The sequence below is a fragment of the Zootoca vivipara genome, chromosome 1 (assembly GCF_963506605.1).
Source record: "Zootoca vivipara chromosome 1, rZooViv1.1, whole genome shotgun sequence".
NCBI lineage: Eukaryota > Metazoa > Chordata > Lepidosauria > Squamata > Lacertidae > Zootoca > Zootoca vivipara.
In genome coordinates, this window is record NC_083276.1 from 127,762,528 (window position 1) to 127,783,215 (window position 20,688).

General features: G+C 42.7%; 1 protein-coding gene across 6 annotated transcripts in view; it reads left to right on the forward strand.

Annotated features, from left to right (window-relative positions):
• Positions 1-460: 460 nt before the first annotated feature.
• The window catches only part of ADAM23 (ADAM metallopeptidase domain 23), a 69,036-nt gene continuing 48,808 nt past the window's right edge, over positions 461-20,688 (forward strand). For 5 of the 6 annotated variants that reach the window (XM_035138047.2, XM_035138055.2, XM_035138073.2 and 2 more), the window contains exons 1-4: positions 461-924; positions 2,344-2,570; positions 12,284-12,360; positions 17,378-17,441. In XM_035138047.2, coding sequence (XP_034993938.2) covers positions 681-924; positions 2,344-2,570; positions 12,284-12,360; positions 17,378-17,441 — 612 coding nt within the window. In that variant the 5' untranslated portion in view covers positions 461-680. Of the gene's footprint in view, positions 925-2,343; positions 2,571-10,787; positions 11,661-12,283; positions 12,361-17,377; positions 17,442-20,688 lie in introns of those variants that run through there. The other variant, XM_060282079.1, reaches the window with a different exon arrangement.

The window sequence follows — 20,688 nt, forward strand, 5'->3', positions numbered from 1 at the left end:
AGCAGCTGCTTCGGGCGGCAGGATCCACAGGGGCGGCAGCAGCAGCAGGAGGAGGACCCCCCCCGTTACTGACGTAATTCACCCCTTCCTCCTTGACAGGGCAGGGCGGGGCGGGGCCATTTTGTGGTTCACCTCAGGTGCTTTCCCTCAACTCGGCGGCCACGGAAAAGGATCCCGAAGCACCCCGCCCCGCCATTTCCCTCGAGCGTCTGACTGCTGCCCCGCTCCCACCCCCCCACCTCCGCGCGCCCTCTAGCGGCGCGTGCGCGCTCTCTCTCTCCCTCGCCTCCGGTGCCTCGCGCGCGGGGCTGAGGAGAGCGTGGCCTGGGTGGGCGGCTCTCGACGTCACGCGGCGCAGCGCGCGGGGCCTGAAGGCGGGCGGGCTGCCGCGACGGCGAGAGGGAACGCGCGTGCGTGTGGACGCGCCTGTGTGTGGCAGGTGCCGGCAGTGGCAGCAGCAGCAGCAGCCCGCCACGTCCACCTGAGGGGAGAACCGCCGCTGCGCCCTGGCGCGCCTTCCTGCCGCCGCCTCCCTCCTCTTCTTCCTCGCTCCCTGCACCATGAGGGAAGAAGAGGCACCGCCGTCGCCGCCGTGAGCTGCGGCCGCGCTTCCTCACCGTCCAGACGAGGCGTCCCCCTTGCCGCCGCCGCCCGTCCTACCCTGCGGGAAGCTATGAGCCATGAAGCCGCCTGGCAGAACTTCCCTCCGGCGGCAGAAGCAGCAGCAGCAGCAGCCCTTCTCCGGCCTCCTCCTCCACCTTCATCACCGCGGCAGCAGCAGAAGCCGCCGCCTCTCGAGCTCCGCCGCCGCCGCCGCCTTGCTTTGCCCGGCTCGGCTGCCCAGCTCCATCCCCCTCCTCTTTCTGGCGCTCCTGCTTTTCTGCTCAGGGTCCCCGAGGATCTGCGGGGTCGCTGCGGACGCCGGTGAGTGCCCGCTTAAGGTGTGTGGTGGTGGTGGGGAGGGATCCTGTATTGTGCGCGTGAGCTTGGTGGCAGGACAGATCCTGGATCTCCGTTACACGCGCGCCCCTTCGTTTGCTTTTTCTTTTTCTTTTTTTTTGCGCGGGCGTGTGTCTGGTGCCAATGCGCTAAGAATTAAACTGGGGTGGGGTATTCTTTTTTGGGGGTGGGATGATGGGGGGTTTAATGTATCGTGCATGTGGTGCCAATGCGCTACACATAACGAACCTCGGAGTCTGTTTTAGTCTGCGGCTCCCACCGCCCTGGCTTTTTAATGTTGGTTAATAGCAGACCTGGGGAGGGGAACCAGAAAAAGAAAAAAAAAGGGAGAAAAATCACCTTTTTGCCGTGCGGAGCCCGCTTGAGTCTTCATGACAACCGGCGAGAAGTTCTTGTTCCGCACCGTCCGCACAGATTTGTTTCGGTCTTGACGCAGTTCCTTACCTCCATGGCATCCTGCCTGGTCTTCAGTAGGAATAATTGATCGTGACTGCAGCCAGATTCCTCCTCTGATCGCCACCCCCCACCCCACTTCTAGATCATGTGTGTGTGTGTGTGTGTGTGTGTGTGTGTGTGTGTGTCTTTGCGAATATGAAATTGTTTTTACATGGCAGACCTTATATTTACTGGGTTATGACGACTGGTGCTTACTGGTTTATAAGGATGGGCATGAAATGGTTTCGGGAGCCTCTGATGCAGCAAAACGCCGCTGGCAGGCTTTCAAGGGTGCTGTTTTTGTGCAGGGTCGTAACGCAAAACAGAACAAGACAAGCAGGATAATGAGGGGTTTGGATACTGCCCGTTCTTGCACTGCTCATCCGAGGGGACCTACCTTTTGTGAACAGAAGGGGGGTTGCGGTGTGCTCCGAGAACCCTGGGATTTTGTCTGCAAAGAGATATGTGCTTGTTACTTATCCCATGAAGCATATTTATACAGGAGTTTATTGTGACTTTCTCTCTGGTAAGTATGCTTAGGAGTCCATCACTAAAGTTAAAGGAATAGTGAAAAGTTCCCCTTATGTAAAGGGAATTGATTAACATTCAGTTCACATGGGTTCATGGCTTGAGTTGCTTGCAGTAGAATCACTGATTTGTACATAGCCAAATTTATGTGGAAAAGTAGCAGAAATAGGGTCATGAATGGCTGGATTGTCCTTAAAAGAACTTGGTTCAGATCCCTGCATTTTGAATTTCATGATGTGAAACTGTATAAAACCAAATAAGGAATTATAAGTACAAATAAGTACAAAATCTAATGAAATAAATTGGTTTCATGAGGGTTACTGTATGTTTCTTTTAGCAAATTAGCCAGATGCAAAACATATTACAAAAAAGTGTTCTGTTCCTCTGTGAATTCATGGTAGGTTTGTCTGTCTTCCCCAGCTCTGCATTGGAATGAAACTGCAGAAGAAATAGAAAAAAGCCAGGCAGACGAAGACACTGCATTTCAACAGACTAACAGCAGTAGCTACAAAAATAACAGTCGAAGCAGTGCATACCAGAAAGAAATCACATTGCCTTCAAGACTTGTATATTATCTCAATAGAGACTCTGAAAGTCCTTATCATGTCTTGGATACAAGGACAAGGCACCAGCAAAAACACAATAAGGTAAGGTGCTTTTTAAAATAAATAAATAAAAGCAATACAGTACAGTGACTCAAAATAGTCATGTCTCTTGAGGGATTGTCTTACTTTAAGAATGTTTATTCAGCATGTCTGTAATGCTTCAGAATTCACTGCACAGTCCTTAGGTCTGAAAGATGCACCAGTCAAAAAAGAGGCTTCAAATACCAAGAGACCTTGCAGGTAGCAATACCCTTGTCAAATTTCAAGGATTATCACTGCTACCACAGAATAAAACGTGGAGTACAAACCATGGTTTACTCGTTTCTTTAGAGGCCTAAAATATTTTCCCCTCCACCCAGCTTACCTGATTGAGAAAAATAGAATCACACTGGTAGAATGACTATGTAATCTCTCTGTGTCACAGACACAGGGGACCCCAGAGAATTACAGATCTAAATTCTTTATCTTAAGCAGGAAGCCATTTTTAAAGCAAAGCGCAGAGGGCAAGATTCAACTGTCATGCCAGTGGTTGTGATAGAACTTCCTATTCTCCCCGCTGCAGCCCCCTGCGCCTGCCCCCCCCAATCTGCTCTAGAGGTCTATTTTACCCTCTGGAGCAGATTTGGAGGCATGGGGGGGTCTGCAGGGGGAGATGAGGAAAGATAAGCCCTGTTCCAACAAGTGGAAGTCCATTGTGCAAGCGGATGCCACAATTGTATATCACTCACAGCTCTTGATACAGCTAAAATTGGTCATGGCTATGTGCTTTTGAAAACAATGGCACTGAAGGTGATAGCAATCAACTTGTTCTATTGATTTCAATGGGACTTAATTGTAGCCAGCTTTAGCTCAGTCAGGTCATGGTGTTCAGTACCACATTACAAAATAAATGAATGACGCTTCTGTTTGCTGACAGTAATGTACAAGACTGTAGTTGGATATATGTCTGTCAGTTTCATCTGTTATGTATTACAACCTTATGCCCCCAGTTAAGCTGTGCTTTTCCCAACATGTCCATAAGTGGGCTCAGACATGAGTTTATCCAGCTACAGGGCCTATCTGATAGAGTGTATGTTGTAATCCATTTATGAATAGAATTGAGTTCCAGTACTGGTTTGGCAGACTTGGGTAGCTCAGATGGACTGACATTACAAAGGAACTTTCAGAGAAGAACCCTAACTTGGGAGGGAAGGAACCAAAATAGTCTCATAAGAATTAAATGTCATGGAGTGTTGAAAGACTTACATTAACTGGGAAAAAGCTGTCAACAGCATGGGAGGGAGAATGGAATCCAGCAACTTGAAAGGGAAGAGACAAGAATGGAAGCAGTCATCTCATAGGCCATTTCCTGGTTCACACATTGATTTAAAAGGTCACTACAGAAGACAGATCTGCCCATAGGCATGAGTGAAGAAATCCAAGATTCCAGTGTACTTGATACTGGGCAGCAGTGTTTCCACCTGCTAAGATTCACAAAATGGTGGAGCAAAGCACAAGACGGAAACAGCCCAGTGAACCGCAAAACACCCCAATGCGGACTGAGCATGCTCAGTGCAGGATGGTGACTGGCCAAGGGGGAGTGGAAGACAGTGGCTGGAATCTTAACAGGAGCATTCCACACTGCAACATGTTGCAGGGGCATGCTTCTCATAAGTATATTTGCCACCTTGCCATTAGACATGTGTTTTTGTGCTTCCTAATTACGGTGTGCTATAAGATTGACATCATTCAGTCTTTTTCTCTGAGGGACAGGGGAGAACCAATTGCCATTCTAATATAGGATGCTTCTTAGGTATTTATTAACAGCATTATTTCAAGGTTAAGAGTAGTGCTTCCTCTCATTATTAGTAGTTTTGTGTTACTGGAACCAAAGGGTTGCATGGTAAGCCTGAAGTCTTTGGTCCAGCGGCGGAGCTTCATGCTCCGCCACCGGGGGTGGAGAGCAGGCGCACTGCCCCCAGTGACGTGGCGCATGTTCTGGGGGCGGGGTGCAACATTTTGGGAGCAATGACGTAGCACACGTTTTGGGGCGGGGCACGCCGTGCACATGTTTTGGGGTGGGGCACGTGTTTCGGGGGGCGGGGTGGGCAGCAGCGATGGCGCCCCTGGGATTGCATCGTTCAGGGCGATCTGCCCCCACCGCCCCTATCTTCCTACGCCCCTGCTTTGCGCTATAGCCAATGCTAATCTTACTCCGAGAAGACCTAGTCAAATTAATGAACCTAAGTTAGTCATGCCCATTAATTAACCTCATTGAGTCTTCTCCGAGTTGGACACTGGGTACAACCTTTTGTATCACGTGTCATATCACTTCTGAAACTTAGGAGATCTTTGACAACCACTTCAAACTTAGACCTTTGATTTTTAAATTAAGGCCACTTCTATAGCATTAACTCCTAAAATCTAACTATAATCGCTTCCAAGATACAGTAATGGGAAATATTGGATTATGGTAAATATTAAAAATAATCAATTGTAATACATGACTGAGATTCAGAAGGGCCTGGGCTTGTGCACAAAACACTCCCTTGCATGTTCTAGAGCAGGCATCCCCAAACTGCGCCCCTCCAGATGTTTTGGCCTACAACTCCCATGATCCCTAGTTAACAGGACCAGTGGTCGGGGAAGATGGGAATTGTAGTCCAAAACATCTGGAGAGCCAAAGTTTGGGGGTGCCTGTTCTAGAGGCAGTCAATTAAAATGGCTAGTTTCCTTGCTAGTTTCCCTCGAAAGAAAGATAATGTTTTCAGCAATACTTGTTGTTCTATCTGCACAAGTGTTCCAGGCTGCCAGATGGAACGATCCCCCACTGTTTGCACTGTTCTGGGCATTCTGTTGACCTCTCCCAAGCCTATTTGGGTGCTCAAGGCTTCCGCTGGGGCTTGTCAGGAGAATCCCGCACAATATATACCAGTGGCAAACTCATCCTTTGGCAGCCAAAGCAGCACTATCTGTGCAGAGGTGAAAAGTAGCAGAAGGCTTGGGGAGAACTCCATGGTTTAGAGAAGTACCAAATAAGCTTATTGAGGGCTGAGTGTGATCAGTGGGCACAGGGTGCTGGCTGGCTGTTAGAGTGCAGGGAACAAGATGGGAGGAGTAAGAGAGAACATAATGGAATATGCTAGAAAAAGGGCATGGCTGGGATCCAAAACAAGACCTCTCTATACTGCATCATTTTGTTGGAGTTTCCATTTGTCAGGTTCAAAGTCCACCTTGCATGAGGGTCTCTGTACAGTTTTAGGCTAGTTAATGGTCTGATCTAGTCTGCAGGGTTGTTAGGAGAAAATGAAAAGTCCATGTATGTAATCTTGAGCTTCAGGGAGGGCAGATTTCAAGATTGATGAATACGTGAATACCTATATGTGGAGCAGGATTAATGTGGCTTTGCTGAATTAATTATACACCAAGGTTGGCATAACTGAAAGATAAAGGCTACAGCAATCTGGAGCCGAGTGATTCAGCAAAAGGAGCTGACAGAGAAAAGAGAAAAATAGCTCTAAATGTCTGTGGGTTCTGAGATGAAAGACTTCGGTTAATGCAATAGTTACACAGAACTGTGTGTGCAAATCTTGTTTGACATAGGCCTCTTGTCAGCTGGTTCATTTTGAAACATGCTTTATTCCTCCTAGGGGGGTGGTACATATATAGAGACACATGCTTTGGCAGTGGCCAAGATATAGATATGGATGATTTGGAACTGTATCTTTACATCTCAGCTAATTGAGAATGTTACCATACTTTGTACCCCTCGCTCCCTTCTTCTGTGGGTGTCAACACTTCAATAAACTCTCTAGTCCTTATGAATCATGCACATAGTCTTGCAGGCTGCTTACCTCTGCTTGTCTGTATCTATGCATGTGTCATGACACCAACCATGAACAACAGCATAGTCTCTGACTGGGGGGGGGGGGGAGCCAGCCAGATTAGAAGGACTGCAGAGGTGCTATAATGCAGTGTTTCTCAACCTTTTTTGGGCCAAGGCACACTTGTTCCATGAAAAAAATCACGAGGCACACCACCATTAAAAAAGTTAAAAAATTTAACTCTGTGCCGCCCTATATTGACTATATAATTATGACTGTAATAAACACTTGCCAATTGCTGTGTTGGTTGCAATCTCCTGTAATAAGGCTTCACAAGCCGCTCATTTCTCTGCCAGCACAATCCTTTGCTCAGCAAGTTTCAGGTTGAGCTCATCCAGCCAGCTTCTTTAAGTTTGTCTAAAACCACCCTCCCGTGGTGGTGGCAGTTGAGAGCTGCGCTCGCTCTGCGTCGTGACTCGGCCGGCTTCCTTTCCGGTGGGTCAGTGATGGTTATTGGCGGCCGCCAGGCACGTGACAATGCAAATCGCCCTTCTCGTCGCCGCACGGCGCGGCACACCAGCCAGCGTCTCGCGGCACACTAGTTGAGAAACGCTGCTATAATGAAATCTCAACAATAAGCCTGAACTGGAGCAAGTTGGCTAGGGCTACCCTTGAACTGAAACCCCCCAGAAGCAATGCTCTTTGCCCTAGACTTGACACTCCCTAGTGCTTGCTTGTTTTTGCGGGTCATACACCAGATGGAGTAAACCGAGAGGTGGACGAGTGTTAGGCTCAAACCAGAAGTCTCTTCCTCTAAGGATTTTCACTCCTCAGGAACAGGGTAGAGCATTGCACGCAGGAGTAGGGATGCTTGAGGAATTCCATTTCTGTGAATTTCAATACGAAATAATCTGATCTGCGCCTCCTGAATGAAAGTGTGGATCATAATGTAATTCTGCTATTCTTTGCATTTTGCACTTCTCTGAATTTTGCGATACAGTTTATAGCTCAAAAATAATTCAAAATAAGTTCTAAAATATGTATTTTAGGATAAAAAATGTTTAGAAATGCATACACTAAAACTCAGAACACATAGATTAACAACAACAAATTAATGTAGAAATGAAACACAAAAGACATTCATAATTGATGTGGATGGGAAATACAGTGATCTGTGCATCCCTGCCTAGAGTACATAAGGACTGAGATTGGCCCCACACATTGTTGCTAACACAGAAATGCTTGAGTACCTGCTATCATCTTATGCTACACTGCTGAACCTTGCTGTGTCTCTTGAACTCATGATCAAGGCAGAACAATATGTGCCTTCATAGAGGCTGCATACATAGAACTATGGAACTGTAGGGCTGTTTGGATCTGGTGGTAGTTTAAACAGTGAGGTAGGATCTTTCATAGTGCCCAAATGTACTCAAGACAGCTTATCAAATACAAATATAAATTACATAACAAGTTAAAATCAACACAAACGTGAAATCAAACAGCAGTATAACATATAAATACATCAGGAACAAGCAAATAAAATAAATTATCATAGCTGGTAGGTGAAAGGGCAGTTAAAACATTATGATGAAAGCCATATCAACAATAGAAAATGAAAAAGATGACGGAGGCTCTGACTAAAAAATGCCAGAGTAAAATGATGTTCAAAGTCTGCTGAAAAGCTGGCAAGGAGGAGGCCAGAGGGATTTTTTGGGGAGGCTATTTCATAGCTTAGGCTCCACAACTGAAAATGCCCCTTTTCATGGTCCGCTATCTACACCTCCTTTGGCAAAGGGACCATGAGAAAACCTTAAGAAACTGAAGATGAATTTCCAACAGGTTCATATGGGAGGAGACAATTCATGTTTCCTGGTTCTGAGCCACAAAACTAGCTGGAAGCCAGTGAAGTTGGAACAAAATTGACTAATATAGTTTGGCATACCAGCTCTAGAAATTAGTCTAGTCACAGCTTTCTGAACAAGCTTTCCTTAGGAAATTCCACATTTGTGTGTGTGTGTGTGTGTGTGTGAGAGAGAGAGAGAGAGAGAGAGAGGTTGTGTCATTCAGTTAGTGTATTTTAATGTCTTGGATATGAACAACTGAGGCTAGATCTATTTATCCAGGAAACAACACAGTTGGCAAATCAGATGTAGTTGGTTAAAAAGCACTCCAGTGTTGTCAACTGTGCGCGACACATCCAAGATTACCTTGATGCTGCAGACCTGTTGCTTCAGGGGCTGTGCAACACTATCTGGAATATAGGCTGAGCACCACTTTCAGTATAACCAGTACCGTCAATTAATAGTAGTAATTCCATCTTGTCTGGATTATCGTAAATCCATTTGTTCACCCACCAATTTCAGTACTCCCAGCAGACATAATTTACAACTTCACTGCCTCTGCAGGACTGGGTGATGAAAATGAGAGACTGAGCTGAATATCATCAGTAAACTGATGACACCTTAGACCAAATCTCTGGGTAACTTTTCCCAGCGGTCTCGGATAATAAGAATGTAGTTAGTAATCTTCCAAATTGCACCATGCCAAAGGGACCAAGGGGTAGCGAGATTGCATTGCATCTTGTTTACACAGGTAAGATTGCTTCAAAGATAGCTTGAGAAAATATCAGGAAACCAGGCTAAACCAGCTACATATCATGTTATTTTTATTTATTAATTACAATCAGAACATTCTTCACAATACTGTTAGTTGTAGTTGGTTCCCATGTGCATTATATCTTTGCCTCAAGAAAGATAAAAGGAAAGGAAAATAAAGGAATTCCAACATTGTAAAGGAGCGGGGACAGGAGAAAATGAGTTATATAGTTAATAAGCTATTACTTAAGGTAGCATTGTTAGTCTTTTCAGAATTGACATAGTGTATTCTTTGAAGCAATTTTAAGGGAAATATACCGGTAGCTATTATATTCACATTAATATGTTGTTGTTGTTTAGTTGTTTAGTCATGTCTGACTCTTCATGACCCCATGGACCAGAGCACGCCAGGCACTCCTGTCTTGCACTGCCTCCCGCAGTTTGGTCAAACTCACGTTGGTAGCTTCGAGAACACTGTCCAACTATCTCATCCTCTGTCATCCCCTTCTCCTTGTGCCCTCAATCTTTCCCAACATCAGAGTCTTTTCCAGGGAGTATTTTCTTCTCATGCGGTGGCCAAAGTATTGGAGCCTCAGCTTCACGATCTACATTAATATATAACAGAAATAAAAAAGAGTTTATCAATTTAAAATATATCAAAACAATATTGAACTTTTGGGAGGCAATAATTTATTTGACAATACAAAATGAATGGAGACCATACTTACTGAAATCTGTTTCTTTGTTGTGCTCTGGCTGTTGTTGATTAGAAAAGTTTGGATTTGATATCCCGCTTTATCGCTACCCGAAGGACTCTCAAAGCGGCTCACAATCTCCTTTCCCTTCCTCCCCTACAACAAATACTCTGTGAGGTGAGTGAGGCTGAGAGACTTCAGAGAAGTGTCACTAGCCCAAGGTCACCCAGCAGCTGCATGTGGAGGAACGGAGACGCGAACCCGGTTCCCCAGATTACGAGTCTACCGCTCTTGACCTCTACACCACACTGGTTTAGTCGTGTCCGACTCTTCGTGACCCCATGGACCAGAGCTCGCCAGGCACTCCTGTCTTCCACTGTCTCACGCAGTTTGGTCAAACTCATGTTAGCTGTGGCTATGGGTTATATATGCACTTGAAAGCAGAGTCCCTAGCTAGATGCCAAACTGTGTATTCAAACTAGTGCTTTACATGTAGTTCCAGTCCTCTCCTAGAGCCAACCATTGGGGCTGTCTGCCTGTGTGATTGCACATCTCAGTTTTAGGAGATGGGAGCAGGGTAGACCTTTCAAAAGGGCTTTGCATGTGCAGTTCCAGCTGCTGTGTAAATACATAGTTGGATTACAGTCAGTGATGATTATTTTTGGCTATAGCAGTTGGAATGCCTGTAGTGAGAGTATTAAGTGCCCTGAATGTTAAGAAGGCTAATAGTCTTCATTGGGTATGCCACAACCTCAGATAAACAAAGAGGTTATCCTGCTTTGCTTACAAACTCTGTTGATTGTTTTAATAGGATTGCCGGTTCAACATAAGCAGCAAACTACTGTAGAATAATGAATTATTTAAAAAGGGATTCTGAAACAATTAAGGGCTAAAATAAGGCTTTGCCACATTAACTACATAGTTACCTTAAAAAAAAAGCTGTCAAATTCATCATATGGGAAAGATGAACTATAAAAAATTCTTAATGGTAGGGTGGAGTATAACTGTGTATTTCATAGGAAGAAGTCGTAGTGGCATATAATTTCTTCGGGGTTCATGTTATTTACACAGCCAGAGTATTTGAAATCATTTTGTCACCATGAAACTTCTAGAGCTGTATTTTTTAGGTACTTTTATTTATTTATTTATTTATTTATTTATTTATTTTATTTGCATACTTACTACAAAGTTTATATGCTACTGTTTAGCTAGTAAGGCAGGGGTCCCTAACATTGTGGGGTTTGTGGGCACAATTTTTCACCAGACTACGTCAGGTACCCCATCCCCACAACCTGCTCTTTTGGCTAAAACAGAATGCTTCTTTCAAGCCATATTTTAGTGGGGGTGGGGAAAGCACCTGGAAGAGATCAAGGTATGGATTCAGGACCACAGGTAATGTTCCTGCTGTTGAAGCCAGGTCATCCAAGTTATCTCTGCAAGGTCCTGGAGCAACTAGCTAAGTTTTATAACAGGGCTGGGTAGACATTGGCTGGGGGCCTGACCTTGGGTACTGCTTCTTGGCTAGTTAAAAGGCTGGTGCCTTCTTCAGCCTCTGTTGGTTTCTTCAGATTAATTGGGGTTCTAGCTGTGAAGAATGCTCCTCAGAGTTCTGTTGATTCCCAAGGCGTTTGTGGACCAGCCATGAGAGTCTGGCAGCAGGGGTATCTCTCCAGGGTTTGGGGAGAGGAGGTGGGCTCCAGTGTCCTTGGACCCACACAGGATGGACCAGGGACTGGCTCTAGCTCCTTCAAAGAACTGCAGCTTGCTGAAGGACACTGCATCTGAAAAGTCCTGGTTCTAACCTTGGCTCCCCCTTAATCCTTGTTTCAGACTTTCATGCCAGGCTTGTCTTCTTCCTCTGACAACACCCCCAACTTCTCATTGATTGCCGTCAACATTAATGGTTATTCTTATCAAATATTTCAAGGAGGAGACTATGTAGATGGCAGCCAACTCCGTTTGTATTTCATTTTGACGTTATATTGAGTTTTCAGCCATTTGAGTTTGACTTCAGACCCACTTATGGGTTTGGATGCTCTGGTGAGTGATCTATGCTGGGAACCAGGAAATGTAGAACTGTTAGTTCAGCTGGACATTTCAGTGGTTTTCGATACTATCAACGATGGCATCCTCATGGATCACTTGCCTAGCATGGGACTTTGAGGCACCATTTTACAGTGGTTCTGGTGGTATGTGTTGGGGGGCTTCTGTTGGATGACTTGTTTCAGGGGTTCCTCCTCAGGTACAAGCTCGGGGGGGCCTTCAAGGGAATCTCCAGCATTGAACTCAGCAGACCCAGCCTACCCTTAGGCTACAATCGCAACTCATTGAAACAAGTTGTGTATATTTCCGAGTATATATTTTATTTATTTATTTATTTATTAAATTTATACACCACCCTATACACAACAATCTCAGGGTGGTTTACAAAAAACAAAAAAAACAAATAACAATGTCAAAATATTTAATGCATGTTATACACGCCAGAAGTTTACAATTTTCATACAAAATCACATCAAGCAGAGGAAGAATATAGTGCAAAGTATCCATGGTTAGGATTCCACAGTTTGTGCATGAGCTGGTGTGCTATGAATAATTTGGCAAACTAACAGAATAACTTTTGTGTGTTTCTCGCCTTCTCCCACTTCCCTCCTTGTCTTCAGGCTGTGCATCTGGCTCAGGCAAGTTTCCAGATTGAAGCCTTTGGATCTGAATTTATTCTTGACCTCTCCCTGAATAAGTAAGTCCATGTTTATGTCCCCTTTTTCTTCCTTTTGTATTATTAGCCTTGAGCTATTTTAATTTCAAGAAATGGGGAGGCTCTGCAGTCATTTCCTGAAATACTGTTTGACCATTGAAACCCTTTAAAAGAGACAAAATCTGTGGAGGATATGTCTATCGAAGGCTACTAACCATGATGGCTCAGCTCTGCCTCCACAGTTGAATACCAACTGCTGGAAACCACAGGAGAGGAGAGGGCTGGACTAGATGGACCATTGGCCTGATCCAGCAGATTCTTCTTAGATTCTTATGTGTACCTGTGCTAGGCTGCAAAGAAGTACATGTATTGTTATTATTATATATATATTTATCCCCTGCCTTTCCCCCCTGACAAGGACTCAAGGTGGCTTAGAGATAAAATAAGAACAGCAAAAAACATAGAAAAAAGCAATACAATTAATCAAGAAACAATTAAACATTAATAGAATCAAAACTATCACAACAAAAACAGCATGCCACCAGCCCCCTTGTTAAAAGCAGTCAGTTCCCCAAAGCCTGTTGGAACAAGAAGGACTTCACCAGCCGACAGGAGGACGAGAATTGGGGAGCCAGTTTAAATTATCTAGGGGAGGGAGTTCCAAAGTTGGGGAGCAGCCACCGAGGAGGCCTTCTTCTGCATCCCTACCAAGTGTCCCTGTGAGGATGGTGGGACTGAGAGAAGGGCCTCCCTCCCAAGATCTCAGAACCCATATGAGGGAATATGGTCTTTCAGATAGCTTGAACCCAAGCTGTGTAGGGCATTATAGGTCATAACTGGCACTTGTAATTGTGCTCGGAAACAGACCGATAGCCAGTAGAGCTGTTACAACAAGGATGTCATATGCTTCCTGTAACCATCCCTTGTCAACGCTTTGGCTGTAGCCCTTTCAGAGAGTTGAAGTTTCTGAGCAGTCCCATGTAGAGCATGCTATAGTAATCCAAATGGGATGTAACTATGGGTTGTATCTGCAAACCCAGACCCAAGCCTGGCCATAGCATTCTGAACTTCAGATAATTGCAATTTTTGGTAGTGACCATAACAAGGTAAGATCTGCGAAATGTTATGAGTGGGTTTAGAAGTGGGAAGGCTTCTTGCCCTCCCCACTCCTGCCCTTTTTCTGCCCTTGAACTCTCTCATGCTTCCCTTTGCCTCTTGCTCATCACTCCTCCTCAGTATTGATTCAAAACCGGGCCTGAAACCAGAATGAAGTGGGTCTAGATAATTTGCTTATTCGAAGCATATCTGCAGCTGGTTGACTGGCACTCTTTCGATCACCTCAGCCATTAAGAGAATATTAGAGACTGAACAGTAGTTTTCTTAAATTGCTGGATCATGGCAAGAGGACAACCTCTTTCAAGGCCGTGAGTATAACTCCCTCCCATAGTGAGGCATTAACTGCTGCATCCAGTAAATCCCTTCCTCCTAGGTTTTATTAGTCATGATGGACAGGATTAAAGGCGATTTATGAAAAAAAAACCTGAAGTAAAAGTAAAAGTAATTGAAATAATTTAAGTGCAGACTGTGGCCAAAAAAAGCATGGTCAGCTTCCATGGTCCTTGCTTATTTCACCCATTTTAAACGAGAATGCATCAGCGCAAATATTTGTCAGCTGTGCAGAAGCACCATTCTCTTACTGAAGTTCAGTTAAGATCTGTTTTTGATTATTTTGTTAGTAGCATGACTGCTTTTGGAGCGAGAAAAGAATATTTATGAAACTTACTGGATTTGCAGCCAGTTAAATTATTTTAAAATGTGGACTCACATACTAGCACATCTTTCACATACTGATAAATTTGTCTCAGGAGTTGCATTTTAGCGGAACTAGAAGTTATTTAGGTTCCAACACCTAACTTCTCTGTTCCAGCATGGTCAATGAAATGACATTCAGAGTCATGCTTAGCATTATCTACTGTCACCATAAAAAATGTGTGCATTAGAAAGGTGCAAAGCAGGTGAAAAACTGGAGTTTTGCTGGATAAGAGTTGCTTTATTCTAGAGATGGGAAAAGTCAGCACATAAGATGACAGGAAGAAATCAGAGGTAAGAAGGGCTTTTTAAGGTTCCTTTAAAGGAAATTGTGGAGGAGGGCACTTTAGTGCACAAACACACACTTTTAAAAATTGTTACAGTATTTATTTTCAAAAATTAGATAGGGCAATAATCTATCACACTAGCAGAATGGTGTTATGACCTGTTGAGGGTAGTTGGAGGGACACTATTTATACTGCAGGGAACACTCAGTGTTCATTTGCAGTGTTTCTTTGCACAGGTGAATTGTCCCCTCTTCCTTTAAGGATTCTTATCAGTTTTTTCAAGGGTAGGGAAGCTTTGCAACAATATCCTGTAGCTGCACTCCTGTAAAAATGTTTGTTATTTATTTGAAGCAATTTTATCCTATTGAGAAAGATGAGTTAACAAAAGAAACTATGATTAAATGGGCACCGGATTTTGGAAAAGTGATTCGAGTAGAACAATGGGAAAAACTATGGGAAGTCTCTTGGAAATCTACAGCCTCGGAAGGAATCAAGGAAAATATGATTAAAATGTTTCATAGGTGGTATATAACACCAGTTAAGATTCACAAAATGTATAAGACAAAAAATAATCTGTGCTGGAGGTGTCAAAAAGAAATAGGGACATTTGTTCATATGTGGTGGCAATGTGATAAAAAAAAATTGGAATCAGATCTTTGAAGAAATTTAAAAAATATTGAAGTATAATGTAAAAAAGAATCCTGATTTTTTTTTGTTAGGAATGGTAGATGAGGGAATTAAAAAACAGGATCAAAAAATATTCTTATATGCAACTGCAGCCGCAAGAATATTAATAGCCACGTATTGGGAAAGACAAGATATACCAAAAATTGATGAGTGGCAGGAAAAATTATTTGGATATGTAGATTTAGCAAAATTAACCAATTCGATTAAAGGCGGCAGTAAACAAAATTTTGAACAAAATTGGGGGAAAATCGGAAATTATATGAAGCAACAATGTCCCACATTAAAATCCTGGATTTATTTCTAGAGACCAGTACTGTAGGTAAAGATTATAGAACAAAAGGAAACACAGGTGAAACATTGGGTGAGGGAAGCAGTAATTTATCAAAAGCTTAAAGAGACCAAGATCAAGGCAAGAGGAAGTACATGGAAAAAGAGGAAAATTTATCTGTTACATATGTTTAAGAGAAATATTAGGTGTATGTTTTTTATTTGGATGTTATAGAGGAAAAGACTAGACAGGAAGGTTTAGTCAAATTATGTATTAGATATCAATTACTTTTCAGATGTAAATTTGGAAGTATGATATCTGTATGAACTTTTATATTTTGAGTTGATTTGTTTCAATTTGTTTTGTTATGATTTGATATGTTTTAATTAAAATCTCAATAAAGTTTTTTAAAATTAAAAACAAAGAGAGAGAAAAGGTTCTCAGAGCAGCTTGCAAGGATCTGAAGAAAGTCACATGTAAAGTATGCATTTCAAGCAACATAATTGACAAGAAGCTGATATATTACCTAAATGATTTTAAAATAAAACATTACAAAGGAGGTAGAATGCACATTTAATGCAGCAAAATTAACAAAAAATTCTTAAACATTTCAAATGAAAACATTACTAAATGAAGTCAAATATAAAATGCACATTTAAAGCAGCATAATTAGCAAGAGGATAAAATATCACAAGCATAGAATATGCTGCTGTTGCTGCCAATCCTGCCATTGGTGGTTTATGGTGGGTGGTGGCTGTGGAAGCTCAGGCTCAATGACCTCGGTCTGTACTAAGGGCTTATCCACACTTAGCTTTCCTCCATGCTTTTTTTTGGCAAGATATGTGCTTTAAAGCTCTGTGAGCACCCTTTTTTCACCCCAGAGCTTTCCCTGCATAAACCTGCTCTTTAAAGCTGAATTGGAGGAAACGGCAATCCACAGAAAACTCAGCTTGCTGTTTGTTGTACTTCAGCTTTAAAGAGTGGATTATCGCAGGGAGGCGAAAAAAAGAATGCTTGGACACAGAGCTTTAAAGCACAGTCCTGTGCCTGGAAAGCACAGGGCAAAAGGTAAGTGTGAATAAGCCCTAAGAGACAGCCAAGATGGTCTCTTCAGCAGCCTCAGCTTTTGTAACTAGAGCCAGTGAGGGCCCTGCCCTCCAAAGCCAGGTGGGAAAGGCAGGGAGCAGGTCTTCCAGGGCTCACAGCCAAGATTTTTCATGGCTATTGAGTTGATCCCCTTTGTATTCTGTGAGTGTGGTATAAGCCTTTTTCTTCCAACCTCTAATCTAGTGACTGATCCTCATGTTCTGTTAGAGATATTGATAAAACAATGTTTTCACGAGTCAATACATTTTTTTAGCTTGTGTTTCCCCACAGCCTTGGTAGTATCCACCATCCTCTTTAACAGTTCTGCCATTTCTTTTATTTTTCTGGGCTGATATCTGTCCCCATCTTGGTAGCCTTCTGCCTCTTAGTTGAGAATTTCCTTTCTAGCAGGCTTTTGCCTCCCAGGGTTATCTGATATATTTAACTTTTTAAACTCTTCTCTTTTCTAATTTGGTGTATTGGTTTCATTGTTGTCCTCTAACGTTGCTTTTGATATGTTGTCCTGAGCATTCAAAAACATAAAAAGCAGCATATGAAAGCTTTTTTCTTATTATTTTTATTGTTTTTATTGTAATTATTTGTATGTTTTAAACAAGTTTTAATTCTATTATTTACTTTTTTAAATGATTGTTTTTTCTTTGTTTTTTGGATTTCTTGTAAAAAAAAGGTGTCCTGTCAGGGAAAAAGGCAGGGAATAAATAAATGAATAAATAAATAAATAAAATGCAATTTTAAATAATATTTGTTTACATAATGTGTTTCTTAAGAGAAAATTTTTCAGTTGGGTGTACATAATGCTAAAACAACACCATAGTTGAATCAATCTAATCTTAATTTTCATAGAAAAAATACAGTAGTATTGCTTAAAGCACTGTATATATTTTCTCTCATTTCTTTGTAGTGATTTATTATCCTCTGATTATGTGGAGATTCATTATGAAGAAGGAAAACCACAATATTCAAAGGTACTGTAGAAATATTTTATCCTGGCCAAAGAGTGAACATTTACCAGTATTGCATGATTGTCCCCCCTTTTCCTTGCACATTTCAAACTCTAGGCAGTTTTTGAAGTGCATTTCCTGTAGTGACATCTATAACAGGGTCATTTCTGTTAGCAAGCTTACAGATACCACAACACAAAAAAGCACCATGCATTGTCCAGAAGCATACTGCAATAGTTAGAATAACTAGTAGATGCTGAAACATTTCATGAACTCATGAAGTATGTTTAAAAACTTTCTGTGGACTTAAATGTGTATTGGCATTCTCTTTCACATGTATAAATTGTCAGCTGGAGGAGGAGAACTCCTTTGCCAGTCAGGTCATATTTAAAAATATCTAGAATGATACTCATCATCTTAGAGAGGACTAGTGGTAGAAGGGGAGGGAGTTTGTAATAGATTTGGGGTTTGAAGTCACCATCAGAACCTGACAATTTTTTGTTAAAACATAAAAATTCAAAGCACACTGTCAAAAGAGATTATTGTAATACCTCAGTCATTTTTTGGCTGATGCATTATTTTGTTCAGTATGGGAAGGATGAAACATGCTGAATACCTTTAATTTCATTGTCTTGCGGGGGTTCTGCTCCCGGTCCCCATTTGTGTTGGTGGAGAACATATAAGCGCACCATGCCTCCATTACTCCCCCTGTTGCACCTGTTTCCGGGTTCAAAAGGACCTGCACTTTGGCGAACTTGCGTCAATTTGACGTGCCTAAAATGGTTGTCTCCTGTAATATAATAATTACAGATTGTATGCACTTGGCAGTTGGGAACCACTTAACAAACATGTAATTATTTTTGTTTTAGAGGAGCTATATTTAATCATACTGCCCTGTCTGCCATTAAATTAATAGAGGTGTATTGAATGAAATTTCCTATGCCAAGCATTAACAAAATTACTGTAGCCACCTGATGTATATTCATTGCTGAAACCATAGATCATGCATTTTATGGTTTATGGAACTTAAACCATAAAACAAAGCTCTGGAGCCAACTGGTGCTTGGAGGTAAGATTCAAATTCTATTGTGTGAGCTGGAAAGTCCCTCCCCTTATCTGGCCAGTCCCCTGGCAACACCTCCCCAGGCAGGATCAGACGCTAGGCTGGGGTAGGCGGAGACCCCTGGCATCCTGCCTGGAAAGGCAGTGCCAGCCCCGAACTACCAGGGAGTCGCCCTATGGGATCAGGGGGCTGCACGCGACCACGCAAAGGTCGCCCCCATTTGATGTGTGGAGTGGTCATTGCTGAAACCATAGAGCATGCATTTTATGGTTGATGGAACTTACAGCATTAAATAGGGCATATCTTAAACATATCGTAAATGTTTGCAGATTTCTACTAATTCTCATCTGTTCAAGTTCTGTGCAAAAGTGTAGAAGTTGGTATTCTAACTTTACCCATTTCTGTACTGTTAAAAATATTTAAAGGATAGCATATCAGTTAGGATTAGTGGAACATAAAACTACGTTGCCTACCTCATTGCAGTGCTCTCAGTCTGGCTGCTTGCATGGAACCATGCCTCCTTGGGTCATAATTATACTGCCTTTACCTACAGAGATCGGCATTACCACTGTCCTTTGCAGGTGATGGTGCTTCAAAACTTTCCATAAGGATTTGAGAGACTTGAGACTGTGGGCCTCTTTAGATGTTATCTCTCCCCTTGCTTCTGTATATGTGAGATCAGAGGGAAACTTTGGGCTTGTGTGCTTATTCCCTTGCTTCAGTCACAATGCATGCATAGACGATGTCCAAACCAGGAAATCCTATGGGTTTTTTTTTTAGAGTACTGGTATGCATCTAATGTTCAAAAGGGAATCAGTGTTGAAATAATTGGATCTCACAGTTGGATGTTAACTTTTATGTGTGGTGAGGAAGTTTTGGTAATTCTGGGACCGTTCCACATTTCTCTGCATGTTTCTCTGTTGCACTGTGGAAGGGCTTGGTGTATGTACTACTACCTCATATGCACCACTTCTTCTTCTTCTTCTTCTTCTTCTTCTTCTTCTTCTTCTTCTTCTTCTTCTTCTTCTTCTTCTTCTTCTTCTTCTTCTTCTTCTTCTTCTTCTTCTTCTTCTTTGGCAATCACTCGTATCTGAGTAAGATTGTCTTCCACGGCTTTAACAATGGGTCCGTAAGTGACTGTGGAGGCCAATTCTGGATCCACACGCCCTTCCACAGTCGGGACATGGGTTTCCGGGCGGGAGTTGTTCACGATGTGGATTTGCCAAGCGCGTTTCTCCCTTGCGTCCTGAAATCGAGTGTCTTCAAAGCCCATGACACCTTTAGTAAAGGCTGTTCTCCAACTGGAGCGCTCGCAGGCCAGTGTTTCCCAGCTGCCAGTGTTTATACTACATTTTTAAAGATTTGCCTTGAGACAGTCTTTAAACCTCTGTTGACCACCAGCATTACGCTTTCCATTTTTAAGTTCAGAATAGAGTAGTTGCTTTGGAAGACTATCAGGCATTTGCACAACATGACCAGTCCAACGAAGTTGATGTTGAAGATTCATTGCTTCGGCACTGGTGATCTTTGCTTCTTCCAGTACATTGATATTAGTTCGCCTGTCTTCCCAAGTGATGTGTAAAAATTTTCGGAGACACCCTTGATGGAATCTTTCGAGGAGCTGGAGATGGCGTTTATAAGTGGTCCATGTGATGGCGTTTATAAGTGGTCCATGTTTCACAAGCATATACTAAGGTTGGTAGTACAATAGCTTTACAAACACTCTGCACTTCAATTGGGAGAAAGCCACACTCGCAGAGCTCAGGCGATGCTGGATTTCGGCATCAATGTTGGCCCTTGTGGAAAAGTAGCTGCCTAGGTAGGAGAAGTGATCAACATTTTCCAATGTTACACCACTGAGTTGGATTTGTGGCGCTGCAGAGGGGTTGTTTTGTACTTGTTGGTGCAGCACTTGGTTTTTTGGATGTTGAGTGACAGGCCAAGCTTTTCGTAAGCTTCTGCAAAGATATTTAGGATGTTTGGAAGTCATCCTCTGAGCGTGCGCACACTACGTTGTCATCAGCATACTGAAGCTCTATGAGGGAAGTTACGGTAACCTTACTTTTTGCTTTCAGCCTGCTCAGATTTAAGAGCTTTCCATCTGTTTGATATATGATTTCTACTCCGGTGAGGAGTTTCACAGCTGCAATAAGACTGAAAAACTGGGAGCCTAGCAACTTCATTGGCCTTCAAACAAATTTACAAAAA